General features: G+C 40.1%; 1 protein-coding gene across 3 annotated transcripts in view; it reads right to left on the reverse strand.

Annotated features, from left to right (window-relative positions):
- fip1l1a (FIP1 like 1a (S. cerevisiae)) overlaps positions 1 to 16533 on the reverse strand; it is a 72053-nt gene that overhangs the window by 614 nt on the left and 54906 nt on the right. For all 3 annotated transcript variants that reach the window (XM_052045641.1, XM_052045632.1, XM_052045624.1), the window contains exon 15: positions 2219 to 2374. In XM_052045641.1, the coding sequence (XP_051901601.1) occupies positions 2219 to 2374 (156 nt within the window). The remainder of the gene's footprint in view (positions 1 to 2218; positions 2375 to 16533) is intronic.

Genomic DNA, 16533 nt, shown 5'->3' on the forward strand with positions numbered 1-16533 from the left:
TGCCATCTGTGTTATCTGGAGTCTCAGTCTCCACTCTATCACATACACTTCCATTGTCCTCCACCACCTTTGCTGCTTGTACTGCTACTCAGTCTCCGCAAATACTTTCTGTAAACTCCTCACAGCCCACCTAGCCTGTGGCACCCTACTGATTGCAGCCTTTCAACCCAAAACTAACCTGTGGAGCCTATGCTCTGTTTTCTGTCCATCAATCAATCAATCCTTGATCCACACAAGTACATTAACCCTCAGTACCGTGTACTCCAAATTTGTTTTCATATTCTCTGGTGTGGACTTTATCAACAACCTTATGAAAGTACAAATACAGAGACACAAGAGACAGCAAATGTCGGGATCTGGAGCAAAAAACAAACTGCTTGAGTGACACAGCAGGTCAAGCTACATCTGTGGAGGGAAAGGGATAGTCGACATTTCAGATCCTGATGCAGAATCTTGACTAGAAATTTAAATTATCCCTTTGCTTCACACAGATGCTGCCTGACCTGCTGAGTTCTTCCACCAGCTTGTTTTTTTGCTCTAAAAACACAAAAGGTTCACCGTTTTTGATTGTTAGTTACAACCTCAAAAAATTCCAACAGGTTTGAGAGACAGGATTTCCTTTTCAAAAAATCCATGTTTACTCTGCCTATTCCTATTTTTTTTTCCAAGCTCACTGTTAAATTTCCTCAATAATAGATACTGGCATTTTCCCTTGTACTAATTTCAGGAAAACTAATCAAGAGTTCCCAGTTTCCCCTCTACCTTCGTACTTAAATTGTGGGGTCACATTTGCACTTTTCAATATGTGGGAGTGTTCCAGAATGGAAAATGTTCTTGGAAAATGGAAGCTAGTGCCATGGATTTCTCCATAGCCACCTCCTTCAAAACCCTAAGAAGCAAGACATCAAGTTCTGAGGACTTAATCACCTTCAGTCCCAGTATCGCTAATACAAGTTACTTTAAAATGAATGTGGATTTTTTTTTGAGCTCCTCATGTAGACCTGACCTGTAGTCCTCCATTATTTGAAAGACTTCTACAAAAACAATATTTGTTTACTTTCCCTGCCTTTTATTTTATTCCCTATTAAAATTTTTCCCATCTCAATCTTTGTTTTGCTCACCTTTTCCTTCTTACTCTTAATAGTTTCTTGCTAGCTTGTGTCTGTACTCTACTTACACTTTTCTTATCAATGTCTTGGATATCCCTAACTGAATTCCAAAATTTTCAAAATCCTCAGGTTTATTGTTTGGTTTTGACAATGTTATAAACCTCTTCCTTTGAACTAATACTAATTTTTAACTTCTCCTAAAAGCCACAGCTGGAACACTTTTTCTGAATTTTTTCCTCAAAGGGATACATATTATTTGTAAACAATGAACTAAATCAATTTCAATTTTTAATGTTCAAATGCCATCAAATTATGATCACTGTTCCCCAGAAGTCACTTAACTACCAGATCCTTTAATACAAAATAGTCTGTTCCCTCATTGGTTCAACATACTGACGTAGAAAACACATCTCTTTACATTTCTTTAATTCATCCTCCAATAATTTGGTTTGTTTACTCTATGTAGATTCAAATCCTACCATGATTGTTGTACTATTCTTGCAAATATGCACCTCTAATTTCCTGATTTATACTGTTTTACATTACCATGACTCTCACTTTTCCTTTGCCCTCTCTTTAATATTCTAAGTTTTCCCATGGCAGAATCCATCTCTTCCCCCACTCATTCAGTTTAAAACCTGACCTACAGCCCAAGCCATTAGATTCACTCAATGTCCCAGTCTGATTTAAGTGAAGCCTATACCAATGAAACAATTCTTTTTTTCCCTGCACTGGTGCCTTTGCCCCACGAATTGAAACCTATTTCTCCCACACCAATGAGTCACTTACCCAGATTCACCAGAACCTTCCCGCAATGTGAACTTGCAGATTGGATTCTTGCTTGATGTAACAGGGTCACTAGGTTGAGGCAAGAAACTTGCCAACCATTCTGACAGTTACAAGGAAAAATGCTGATATTTCCCCACTAAATGTGCATTAATGAAATCAATAACTTTAATCAGTATTTTAGCACTAACTTTGGCCTGTATTATCCCAGTCTAGTTCTTGCCCATAAGGCAAATTAGAATACCATGCTATAGGAGAGCAGCTTAACTCTGAAAGATTAAAAAAAGTTTAGGAAGAAGCAACTCAGTATGAGATTTTGTTACCTTCTGGAAGATTTATGTCTCCCCTCCTCCTTGTCACGGTGTCTGCGTTCTTTGTGTCGATCTTCTTTTTCCCTGCTTACTTTATCTCGGTGATGGTAGTCACGATCATAACCTTTATCTGAAGAGTATTCTCTATGTCTGTATCGACTTTCTTCACTGTGGAAGGGAAACAAAAGTTTGAAGGCTTGTTGTATATCGAATATTTAATTAGATACATGTTACAGCATTTTTCAATTTCTATCAAACCTATGGATCACCACTCCTCTGCAGTGATTATATTACACTTGTATTGAGCTTTGATAGTTCACTTTTGTTTATTACAATCTGCTCAAAAAATATTAATGGCCAGCAGGCAACAGCTGGATCAACAAATGCAGGCTTCTAGCAAATTGCTTTTGCGCTCCCTAAAGGTGATCAAAACATTACAGCTAATATTCATATATTTCTAGGGTAGAAACACTAAACAAACATTAGCAAGAGAATCAAAACAGGAAAAAGTTGGAGATGCTCAGCAGGCAGCAGTGGAGAGAGAAACAAAGTTAACAGTTCAGGTTGATGATCTTTCATAGGCGTGGCAGTCGCAAAGCCTGTAGAGTTGCTGCATTGCAGCAGCAGAGACTAGGTTCAATCCTGACCTTGGGTGCTATCTGCATGGAGTTTGCACATTTTCCCCGTGACTTCATGGGTTTCCTCTGGGTGCTCCTGTTCCCTCCTACGTCCCAAAGATGCGCATGTTGGTAGGTTAATTGGCCAATGTGAATTTCCCCTAGTGTGTAGGTGAGTGGCAGATGAGAATGTGGCTCTGAGAAGTGGGAATGATCATGAAGTAAAGCATGTTTTATGTCATAGAAGCAGCATGGTGGTGGGGAGGAAGAGAAAAGACAGCAATAACAGTTTTGTCATGGTGTGGAAAGCTGGAAAAATTAAACGATAAAATGGATGATGGTAAAATAAAATGTGGTAACGGTATTTAATGAATTAAAAATGTAGGTCTGGAGGAGCAGCAAATAGGAGATGAATAAATGTGTTAAATTACCAGCAGAAATTAAAACTTTGAATGATGGAAATGTACTGCATGAAGGCTGGAATCTGTGTTTATCTGAAATTGCCGAATTCAAAAGTTCAGAAGGCTACAGAGAGGTAGGTAGAAGATGAGTGCTGTTCTGAGCTTACATTGAGCTTCATTGGATTAGCAACAGAATTAAATGGGAATCAAGACAATCTCTGTATACGAGGGTTTTCTATCAGTATAACAAAGTTCCACTGCCAGACATCCTGCACCATACCGACATCAAAATCAATTGCCCAGTTTAGAATCATTTGTCAAGTCAGAGATATCAATATTCCAAGTTTTGTGGAAGTAAAATGCAGTCAGGGAGACTTCACCTTGCACTAGTTATTTAAAATAAAAACAGTAATACTCAAATTTTAAATAACCATTTAAGTCTTTTTGAAGTTTACTGAAGCAGACAAAATAATAAAATCACCAAATCATGTATTTGCAACCTGCTTGGCAATACATCATCTCGTTTTCACTTGTGGCAGTGCGATCTTGTACAAGGAATAGCAATTAAGTCCTTGATTCCAAATGACAACAGTAAGATGCAATACAGAGGTGACAAATGCATTTTTGAAAGAGTATTTTAGAAAATGACAGTGGAAGACATTCTCTCTCGGGTGTAGAAGGCCCACTCTGGCCAAAATCCTTCAATTCCAGAAATAGTATTGTGACTATGATTCATAGAAAGTAAAACATGTTTCAGACATCCAAGAATTTGCAGCATTTGCCTGTTTGAGGAAGCTGACTTGGAAGAGTCAGCTTGCTTAAAAATAACATGTGGCTTTGAACATTCACAAATCTATAAAGCTGCCAAAACTGCAAGAAAGCCAAGAGAAGCAATCAGCATCATTCCACCATTTGCTGAAAAGGCATTTCCTCAATTACCAAAAATCAGATCTTTTATACATTTCCTATGACAGATGCTTTTTGTAATATTAGTCATTATTACATGGGGAGTTTTGCTGATAGGACAACAAAATGGCATTTCAACTTTCTCTGCAGGAAATGAATACTTATGCCATGCTAATAAGAAAAAAATGCAAATTTCAATTTATAGTAGTTCAAGGTCATTTAAAAACAAACAGATCAAGAGCAAATATAATCTCTAGACCATTACTCATTATGAATTTAATACGTAAAATGAAGGAAGATAAAAATATCACAAACCACAATACAAAACCTTTTGATGCATACAACCATTTACAATAAATGACAGTGTTAAGAATTCTAGTCATAAAATATTTTACAGGTGAGATATTTTTACTGTCTGAAAAAACGGCTTTTTGAGATTTGGTGGTGATTTTCAAAAGAATCTGCATACACTGTGTGCAGAAGGAACAAATCAGATGAGCCTGCATATGTTTTTGGGCCTCACCAAATCATTATGCAGCCACATAACTGTGGGTAAAATCAAAACTATGCAAGAGAGGTAGGTAAAGGCAAAGGAGAGCTGCCATCTGATAAATAGCATCTGGAGAGACATCAGAACACAAGAAATAGGGACTGAGTCAGGCCTCCAGCCCCTCATGCCTGATCTTTACCACAGCGCCACCTTCCTGCACGTAACCCATGTCAACATCTATCAGTAACTGTCTTGAATACACTTAAGTGACTGAGTCCCCACAGTGAGTGAAGAAATTCTTCTCATCACTGTTCCAAATGGCCATCCTCTGATTTAGAGGCAGCTTCATATTTTGTCTTCTGGGCTCTAGATACCCTAGCAAAGAAAAACAAACACCATGTCTACCTGCTACTCCCCTTAAGAATTTTTTTGGCTCTGTTCTCTCTAACCGTTTACTAAACTCAAGATAGCACAGCCTAGTCTGCTTAATCTATCCTCCCATGACACATCATAGAACCATAGAACAATACAGCACAATACAGGCCCTTCAGCCCACTATGTTGTGCCGCCCTTCAAGCCACACCTAAGACTATCTAACCCCTTCCTCCCACATATCCCTCTATCTTAAATTCCTCCATATGCTTATCTAACAATCTCTTGAACCTGTCCAATGTATCAGCCTCCACCACCACCCCAGGCAGCACATTCCATGCACCAACCACTCTCTGGGTGAAAAACCTCCCTGTGACATCACCCTTCCCACCCACTTAAAGCCATGTCCTCGTTTTGAGCATTGGTGCCATGGGAAAGAGGCGCTGGCTGTCCACTCTATCTATTCCTCTCAATATCTCGTATACCTCTATCATGTCTCCTCTCATCCTCCTCCTCTCCAATGAGAACAGCCCTAGCTCCTTTAGTCTCTCCTCATAATCCATACTCTCTAATCCAGACAGCATCCTGGTAAATCTCCTCTGCACCCTCTCCAACACCTCCACATCCTTCCTATAATGAGGCGACCAGAACTGGACACAGTACTCTAAGTGTGGCCTAACCAGAGCTTTGTAAAGCTGCATCATCACTTCTTGGCTCTTAAACTCGATCCCCTGACTTATGAAAGCTAACATCCCATAAGCTTTCTTAACTACCCTACCCTGAGGTGACTTTCAGTGATCTGTGGATATGAACCCCCAGATCCCTCTGCTCCTCCACACTGCCCAGAATCCTGCCATTTACCTTGTACTCCACCTTGGAGTTTGTCCTTCCAAAGTGTACTACCTCACACTTCTCTGGATTGGACTCCATCTGCCACTTGTCAGCCCAGCTCTGCATCCCATCAATATCCCTCTGCAAGCTTCTACAGCCCTCCACACTATCCACGACACCATCAATCTTTGTGTCATCTGCAAACTTGCTAACCGAGCCATCCACCCCCTCATCTAAGTCATTAATAAATATCACAAAAAGTAGAGGTCCCAGAACAGATCCCTGTGGAACACCCCTAGTCACAGCCCTCCAATCCAAATGCACTCCCTCCACAACAACTGTTTTCTACAGGCAAGCCAATTCTGAATCCACATGGCCAAGCCTCCCTGGATCCCCTGGCCTCTGACCTTCTGAAGAAGTCTACCATGCAGAGCCTTGTCAAACACATTACTAAAATCCATGTAGACCACATCCACTGCACTACCCTCATCAATCTTCTTGGTCACTTCCTCAAAGAACCCTATCAGGCTTGTGAGGCAAGATCTTCCCTTCACAAAGCCATGCTGGCTGTCCCTAATCAGTCCATGATTCTCTAAATGCTCATAGATTCTATCTCTTAGAATCCTTTCTAACAACTTACCCACCACAGACGCAAGGCTCACCAGCCTGCAATTCACTGGACTATCCCTAATACCTTTTCTGAATAAGGGGACAACATTTGCCACCCTCCAATCCTCCGGTACCATCCCCATGGACAACGAGGACTCAAAGATCCTAACCAACGGTTCAGCAATCTCCTCCCTCGCCTCTCGAAGCAGCCTGGGGAATATTCCGTCAGGCCCTGGGGACTTATCTGTCCTAATATTTTCTAACAACTCCAACACATCCTCTCTTAATAATTACATACTCTAGAACATTACCCTCACCAACACTGTCCTCAGCATCAAGACCCCTCTCCTTGGTGAATACTGAAGAGAAGTATTCATCGAGAACCTCACCCACTTCCACAGCTACCAGGCACATGCTCCCACTTTTGTCTTTAATCGGACTACCTTTACTCTAGCCATCCTTCTGCTCTTCACATACGAGAAAAAAGCCTTGGGATTCTCCTTAACCCTTCTCACCAAAGCCTTTTCATGTCCCCTTCTTGCTTTCCTCAGCCCTTCAAGTTCCTTCCTTGCTACTCTCTATTCGTCATGAGCCCTGTCTGATCCTTGCTGCTTACACCTTATGTATACTGCCTTCTCCTTCCTAACTAGTTGTTCCACCTCTCTCGTCACCCACAGTTCCTTCACCCTACCATTCCTTCTCTGCCTCACTGGGACAAATTTATCCCTAACATCCTGCAAAAGATCCCTGAACATCGACCACATCTCCATAGTACATTTCCCTTCAAAAATGTATTCCCAATTTACACTCCCAAGTTCTCGCCTTATAGCCTCAAAATTCACCTTTCCCCAATTAAATATCTTCCCGTCCTCTTTGCTCCTATCCCTGTCCATGACAATTCTAAAGGTTATGGAGCAATGGTCACTGTCCCCCAAATGCATAATGTGTCAATTTGCTGAGGCTTTGCTGCATACCTTCTATTGTGAGTACATCCTTCCTTTCAACAAGGAGACTAGACCTATGCAGAATAGTCTAGATGCAATTTCACCAGAGCTACATGTATTTGAGTAAGAGATCCTATTCTTGCATGTAAATTCTCTTGCAATAAAGATCTGCCTACCATTTCCCTTCCCATTCGTTTGCTGAACCTGCATATTAACTTCCAGTGATCAGTGTACAACACCCAAGTCCCTCTAATCCCAGCATCGTTCAATTTTTTTTACCCATTTTATAAAAAAAAAACCCTTTTCTATTCCCACCCCCCCCCCCCCCCCCGAAGTAGACAACTTTGGCTTGTTCCATACTATATTTGTCTTGCTCTTGCCATTCACATTAGCCATCTCCATCCCAAGAACTCAACTCCAGCAATCCAATTCTGAACTCCACGTGAAGCTTGCATGTTCTTTGTTACATTGGGCGTTTCCCCCAGGTGCTCTTATTTCCTCCTATATTCCAAAGGTGCACTGGTTGGCAGGTTAATTAACTAAAGTACCGCTAGGTGGCAGGAATTGGTGGACATGTGAGAGAAAATAGTGTGACAGAAATAAATGGGAGAATGGGGTTGATGGGATTGCTGAGAGATCTAGCATAGACTTGATTGTTTCCTTCTGCATTGTAAGGAAGCACAAGTAAAATAACAGTCTAAAACTGATGAAAGATTTATCATTGATATAATCTGGAAATTTATTGAAATACTATGATTGGTATAAAGGAAAAATACTAGGCACATTACAGAGGTGGATGTATCTAAATATTTACGACATCTCCATGATTGATTTAAATACAACTTATTTCCACCTCACCCAAGACCACATGATCAACTAGTTTACAAATACATTTTCAGCCCACGGTGGATTTATTGTACTTGTTTGAAATGTAAGTATTTACATTTATTCATTCATCTCCCTTTTCTCCTCAAGACTATTTGCATGCATTCCCAAAATATTTCCTCTCGTTGCTTTACAGTACTTTTGCAGTTTTTGTTGAAAAGCTCACCTAGGGCTTTAACCAACAGGACCTTGAACATGCCCTCTTCTTGTTACTACCATCGGGGAGGTGGTACAGGAACCTGAAGACCACACTTGATGTTTCAGGAACAGCTTCTTCCCCCTTGCCATCAGATTTCCGAACAGTCCATGAACCGATGAACACTACCTACTTATTCCTCCTTTGCACTATTTACTTTTGTAACTTATAGTAATTTTTATGTCTTTATGTCTTGCACTGTTCTACTGCTGCAAAACAACAGATTTCATGACATATGCAACCTGTCTATAAGCAGGATCTGGGTGACCAATGTCAAAGCTCAGCATGAAAGCCATGCAATAAAAGTCTCTTTCCAGATCTTGTCACAGAAGAGGAAACTGAAACTGTGCCAAAGACTTGAACAATATCTTCAGCTTAAAAGGTTTATCTAGTGGCTTACACATTTGTTAAAATGTTTAATAACTCACCCATATATATGTACCAACCACCAATCGCAGATTGGTAGGAAGAGGGGGAAAGTTTCTCATCTAAGTGCCATTATGATCCAAAATACACTGAGTTAGAGCTAGCTGTCAGTGATATCTCTGTGGAACCTAGTCATTACTCTAGAGAAATACACCTCCTTGGATCACCACACTGAGTATCTCATGCCAACTAAATATACAAAAAGTGTCAGAGTCCTCTGCACCATCGCAAATTCTATTCACTGATGCCATCTCTCTACCTGGAGAATACAAGGCCAAGCCAAAATAGATGGCAAATATGTCTCTGTTTGAGCAAAGCCAAGCTTCAGATGCTATATTCAAAGATGCTTATTTGATAGCGTTAGATCCAATTCAGTTAATAGCACTCTCATCACCATGTTACGAGGTTCTAGGTTCAAATTCCATTGAGCAGACACATGTAGGCTAACACTCATGTATTAATTGACTGACAGAGGTGCTCTCTTTCAAGGGAGACAAGTGTAAAACTGTGACATGGATTTTCTCAGAATAGCATGGAAGTGATCCTCAGTGCACTGGCTAATACACGTTTCACACTCACATTACCAAAATTATGAGGCTACTAGCCAGGAGGTTTGTCATACACATGACAATGTATTTCTGACAATACAGCAATAACTACTTTTTAAAGAAGCTGTAAAGTACTTTGGGGAAATCAGCAAGTGGTAATGAAGAAAGTAATACAAGTACTTACTTTTTCTTTTCATCACCCTAAATTTTATTCATGACTATCTCTACATTAAAACCCTCCTCCATGCCTTTGTTATCTGTAGATTCAACCATTCCAATGTCCTCCTGGATGGTTCACCTTGCACCTTCCATAGATTTAAGCTCATCCAAAATTCTGCCTGCCATCCTCCAATTTGAACCAAGTTCTGTTAATGAACACAAACTTAAACTGACTCACAATTCTGCAATACACTTTTAAAATTTTTATCCACCTTTCAAATCCCTCCATTACTTCAACCTTCCCCACTTGTCCACTGGGAGCCACACATTTGGCCGCAATAGCCTCAAGGTCTGGAATTCCCCTTTTTTTTAAATAAAAAGAGCTTGCTCACTCATTCTCTACAATCCACCTTAAATACCAGCTTTTAGTTAGCAGTCACTCCTGAACAGCACCTTGGAATGTTTCAGTACTTTCAAAAGTGCTGTAAAAATGGATGTTTACGCTGCACTTTGCAAGTACAATTCCCTACTTATTTACTTGCAAGTAAATCCAATAACTATGGTACTGTAAAAGTGTCCTACTTCATGACACATATGAATAACCTGTTTGGTTATATACAGATCGTGACAAAAGATTCATGCAAGCAACATCACCCTGATTTTAAATATCCGACATGCTTTTTTAGCCATGGTATTTACATCGTTATAATCAACTTTCCTGACAATGCATACCCTATTTGGTCAAAACTCTTGCCATTTATCAGCCCAAGTCCGAATGTTGTCTAGGTCTTGCTGCACTTAGGCACAGGCTACTTCATTCACTGCAGAGTTGCACAGTTATCTATGTACATACCCATTTCTGAACACTTGATGAAATAAAAGTCATTAATGAAGCAGCTGAAGATGGTTGGGCCAAGGACATTACCCTGAGGAACTCCTGCACTGAAATCCTGGAGCTGGGATAGTCAACCACAGCCACATTCCTATATGGGTTGTCAGACTTTTAGACATTCCCCCCCTCCCCCCTTTGATGCATGTTGACTTCTGTTTTACCATGATGCCACTCTTGGTCAAATGCTACCTTGATTGATGTCCGGGGAGGAGGGTGGGGTGGGGGAGGAGAGGAGAAGAAATAGTGGTCATTCTCAGCTCATCTCTGGAATTCAGCTCTTTCGTCAGTGTTTGGACCTAGACCATGAAAAAGTCCAGAGCAGAGTTCTCCTGGCAAAACTCAAGCTAGGCATTGGCAAGTATGTTATTGGTGAGCAATGTTCACAACAGCTTCCAACTCACTGCTGATGATTGAAGGTAAAATGATTTGTTGGTAACCAGCCATTTTTGCAAACAGGCTACAACCTGGGCAATTTTCCCACATTTTCATGTGGACACCAGTTTATAGTTGTACTGGAACAGCTTAGGGGAAGCATAGCTAGTTCTGGAATGCAGGTCTTCAGTCCTACAGCTGCGATGTTGGCTGGGTCCATATCCTCTACTATATCCAGAACCCTCAGCTGTTTCTTGTTATTAACGTGAATTAAATTGGCCAAAGACAGGCTTTTATGATGATGGCACTCTCAGGAGAAAACCAAGATAGATCTATTCAACACTTCTGACCAAGTATAATTGTGAGTGCTTCAGCCTTTCATGTAGCACTCACATGCTGGGCTCTGTCACTGTTGAAGCCCCCTCTGATAGTTAGAAGTTTAATTGTTCACCACCATTCACAACTCAATGTGCAAGCACCCCAGAGCTTTGATCTGATGCATTGGTTGCTTTCTCTATTGCATTCAAATTTTTTGCTGTTCAGTATACAAATAGTCCTATACTGCATAATTTACTAGGCTGACATCTCAATTTTTTTTTAAGGTGTACCTGGTCCTGCTCCCATCATACCCTTCTCTACTCCTCACCGAACCAGGGTCAATCCCCTAGCTTAATAGTCACAGTATAGTGAGAAATATTCTGTGTTACAAGTTTACAGATTTCTGATGATTCACGGTGCCTCCGTTTTGAGCTGCCTGATCTGCTCAGAGAATGTCCCATTTAGCATGTTTGTAGTGACACGTTGGAGGATGTCCCTGGTGTGAAGACAAGACTTGATCATTACAAGAACCTCTGTGGTGGTCACTTCTTCCAACCCTATAATGGTTGGATGCATCTGCCACTGGCAAACTCAAGGAGGTTATTCCTAGTTGAATTTGTCCTCAAAGTCGTCAATTGGTTTGCTCACTAACTGCTGCAGACCCCTAAATGGCAGCTATGTCCTTCAGGGCTCAATCAGTTTGATCTGTGACGGAGCCACTGAGCTGCTCTTGGTAATGAACACTCGAGTTCCTCAGCAAGAGGGCATACGGCAACCTTGTTACTTTCAATGCTTCTTCCAAATGTTGTTCAACATGAAGGAGGACTGATTCCATCAGCTGAGGGAGGACAGCAAGTGGTAATCAGCAGGAGGCTTCCTTTGCACATTGCACAAGACTTCATGGAGTCTGCAGTCAATGTTGAGAACCTCCAGAGTTACTCCCTCCCTTCTGTATACGAATGTGCTGCCACATCTGGCTTTGTCCTGCCAATGGGACAGAATGGGAGTTTGATGGAGAAGTCTAGCACGTTGTAAAGGTGTCTATCAGTACACCATGTCAGGCTTTTGCTCAAGAAGTCTGTGGGACAGCTCTCCCAATTTAGACATTAGTCCTCAGATGTTTGCAACAGGGAATTTGTAAGATCAATTGGACTGGTAGTGACTTTTGCCATGTCTGAATTTATTGACACCAGGTGTTTCATCTGGTTTTATTTATTCTGTTTGAATGTAGTGGTAATGGTACGACTAAGTGGATTGTTTAGGGCAAATTGTTGGTCTGAAATCACATAGGTCAGACCAGATAAGGATTATAGATTGGAAGGATATCACCTTATGACATTTTTTTTAAAAAAAGTCAGTAGTTTTCATCACTATCACATCTAAAATTAGTGTTATTTTTCTCCAAATGCCAGATTATTAACCAAATTTAAATTCTACAGCTGCTGGCATCAGCAGGTAGATTTGAATTTGAATCTCTGGATTAATTGTCTGGCTAATAACTTAACTAGTGAACCACCACAGTACCCAACCGCTTTAAAAGGCAATCCACTATCTAGAAGCATAAGCATTGACACCGAGCAGAGACAACATTGAAAATGGATGTCTAGTCAACCAGCAGTTCCTGTTGTCCCTGCTGGCATTTTGTGTTGCAAGGTTGGTGGCTCAGCAGCTGATTGACAAATTGTTGACCTTCCAATTCCTTGGACATTGATCTGGCCAGTCCTTTGCTGTGGCCCTAGTTTTGTCCAGGGAGCTCAGTGGCATCACCTGGCTGTATGGTTCCATTTCTGACGATGTTGGCATCCTGATTTGGCATATCCTTGCAAGAAAAAAAGAGCTCATACAGTCTCTCACAAATTCTGAAGTCTAAAATTCTTTATTACTACTCATGGCCTAACTGTGTAGGGTGTTGTTCTGTTCAGATACATTACTGTAGGAGTATGGCTGTACTGTAGTATGGTTTCACCAAGATATACTTATGGGGTATGCTTTGGTTTGTTGTGATAGCATTCCACAGAGATTGTTGAAGTATGATTCTACTGGAGTACAGTTCTGAAGAGGCACAGTACCAGGACTAATACTAATGGTGTATAGTGCTATTGAGGAATGGTACACTTAAAGTGAGTCCTGATGGAACTTCTTAAAAAAACAAGAACACATCCTCCCAGAAGCAAAACTTGCCTAACATGCGAATGCATACTTGTGCATGCTCAGGATGTCTGCACCTTGCTGTATTAACCAAACTAGCTGACTGCTGAACTCCATCATGAATCCAGTAAGAACAGTAAAGCTTAAGAAAATGGTGCATTGTTAACTACTCAGAAAGATGGCAACTGGTTTTTCAGGAGATATGGCCCAATAATGCTATCAGGTTTCATAGAATTCTATACTTAGAAAGGCTCATGATCTATATAAAGCCCCTGATTTCAATTTTATCCTTCCAGCCACCTGTCTCCCCTCCATCCTGCCTTACTATAAAGATGAGCAGGTAAGGCACGTAGTCCAAAAATCTGAATAGGTCAAAGTTCCTGGGAATGTTTGTAATATCCTTAACAAATGCACCTGTTCATAGTGCAGTTCAGTATGGTCTCTAAACTAACTTGTGCAAAAAAAGTTTTCAATCTTCACAGCTTGCAAGCAGACCATCAACAAATCAGGGTTATACATCAGTCACATCAATGCCAGGTATCACAAGTATAAAATTCACATCTCAGTCAACTGTACTCCTCATGCCTGGAGGCAGTAAATTTTACAAACTTGTTCAAATGTACTCCTCACCTTCAAAAGAGAAACAACTGCTTCAGCCATCCCAAGGATTCAAACTGTCTTATAGTACAGAAACTAATCCAACTTAATAGTATGCAAGAAGCCTCATCAAGTCCAATATTTAACTTATGAAATTACATATGGAAATTGCTGTTTTATAAATCATTCACATCCCATTCACACCTGTAATAATATGCCATCTTCAAAAGAAAACACCAAGGGAAGCAGCTTCAGATTTACAGAAAAAGCTTAGAATTTTATGCCCCTTGCATCTATTCCACCATTTAGCTTGATCCGTATCTCAACTTCATTGTAACCATCTTTGTTCCATTTACCTTGTACTCTTGATGAACAAAAATCTATTCACTCAACTATTGAAGTTTTGAAAATCTTGACTTGACAGCATTGTCTTTTGGATGAGAAAGTTCCTTATTCATACTTTTTCTTAGTGTTAAAAGGTGCCTATTGATTTCATTTCTAAATAGTCTTATGTTAGCCCCATAATAAAGAAAATTGATAACCCAAGCTCGAGGTGGTCCGCACAGCATGTTTTAAGTTAATACTGACTTTATATTTACATTAACAGCGATTAACTGACAGCCCAACTTGGACTAAATATTCTACTTCCCTTAATGATAATCAACTTTCCTGTATGACATATGATCATTTAAAATCTGGTACTGTATTTCCTAACCTAAAGCTAAAATCAATTTACTGTAGCTACTTTCAAACATATCAATCACAAGTTAATACAAGCCAATCTCATGCAAGCTGTCTTCATAGTTTAAACGTTTAAAGTTTGGTATTATTAAGACAAAATCTAAATGGTAGGCACTGCAAGGATAAAACACTTTTCTTTGAACTTAATGGAGGACTCCAGATGAATATCTGACACAGGCCCTTCCTCAAATTCTGAACTCTAACTCCCTTGGGATAAAATTCACAATCTAGTTTTACTATTTCATGTTTATACAGCATGTTTAATAATTCAAAACACAAACACCACTCTTTCCGTTACAAACAAGTTACTTTGAGAACAGTGTCTTTACCCTGCGTCTTTGAGAACAGTGTACCTTGCAAAATATTACTAAATACCAAGTCCCCAGTCTCTTTGCCAATGCACTTGCATTCCAGCTCACAAGCTGAACACACATCTTGGCATAACATCCATTCTTACAGAAATTCTCAATTCATAGCAAATATTGTAAAAACTTCAATTGATTACATTTCCAGTTGTCGTCTATGCAAACATGACACAGGAGGTACCAATTCCTTTGATGTGTTCCCATACTCTGAAGTTCATTTTGGATTAAGACTGTTGAGCGACAAATAAAGTGTGATTAATTGCAGTTTTAATCACAACAAACAGACATAGAATGCCAATTTTTAAATAGTCAATGGTAAATGCCTTAAATTTTGCTTGGAGCTTGGAACTCAATTTTGAAGCTCAACTACTAAATAATTTAAGATTCTATGGGTGAGAACCACAGACCAAGAAACCCCAAAGGGAGGCCAGTGATCCATCAATCTGTGTGCTGTCCAATAAGTGGCATCAGGGAATTTGGGGAAGAGAGAGAAAGGAAACTGCCGTGAAAGTGAGCCAGCATTGACATTAATTGAAGTCTTCATCACTGAATATCTCCAGCAATGTGCAAGAGGTGCTTGCCATATTGTAGCCTTCACTCCTGTACTTTGATGCTGATTCTTGCTCAGCCCAGCTCCACCTCATTGGATGAGAGAAGGGGCATACTGGGATGATGCTGTCAGTGGATTACGTTTCCCCAACTGCAAAGTGTCATAGCTTGGGTCTACAAAAACCAAAAGGAGTGAAACTGTCACTGTGCCTCCCTCAGGAGCACTGTGTAACCCCAAAGCAGGTCGAAGTTCACTGTTCCATTCAACCCCATGGCTGCCTGTACTAAACTGCTTTTCAGGAGTATGAGCAAATTTCACAAGTATATTGTTTGATTAAAAATTGATAACCCAACCTCAAAGTGGTCTGCAGAGCACGTTTTGTTAAATTAAAACAGATTTTATATTTACATTAACAATAATCAACTGAGAGCCCAACTTGGACTAAATATTCTAGTTCCCTTAGTGATGATCAACTTCCCCATATGACATCTGATCATGTAAGATCTGGTACTGCAATTCCCAATCTAAAGCTATTTTCTACTTTATTCAACCATCAAAAACCATGCCCTTCACTTCTCAGTAGAGAATAATTTATTTCTTTCTTTGGAAGAATTTCTCTTCTTATGCACATTGTGGCTGTGGACTACAACAATAGTTTAATCGTTTTCCTTTAGCTACTCAGCCAACAGCCCAGGGCTCAGGATGCGAGCAAGTGTTTGCAAGCATAACTTACCTTCATTGACTGAGCTAAATACAGAAAGAGAAATAGCAATCAGAGATTGGAATAGAAGAAACAAACATTGGAACTAAAAGAACAGACACACTACATCAATGAGAAGGATTAACATCTATCTGCTCATGTAATGCTGTTCAGATTCTCTGACCAATTATATTGTATCCTTAAACCAATCACACAGCTCTGAGCACTGGCCAGATAGGTAATTTCCACTGATTTGTTTC

The sequence above is a fragment of the Pristis pectinata genome, chromosome 2 (genome assembly GCF_009764475.1).
Source record: "Pristis pectinata isolate sPriPec2 chromosome 2, sPriPec2.1.pri, whole genome shotgun sequence".
NCBI lineage: Eukaryota > Metazoa > Chordata > Chondrichthyes > Rhinopristiformes > Pristidae > Pristis > Pristis pectinata.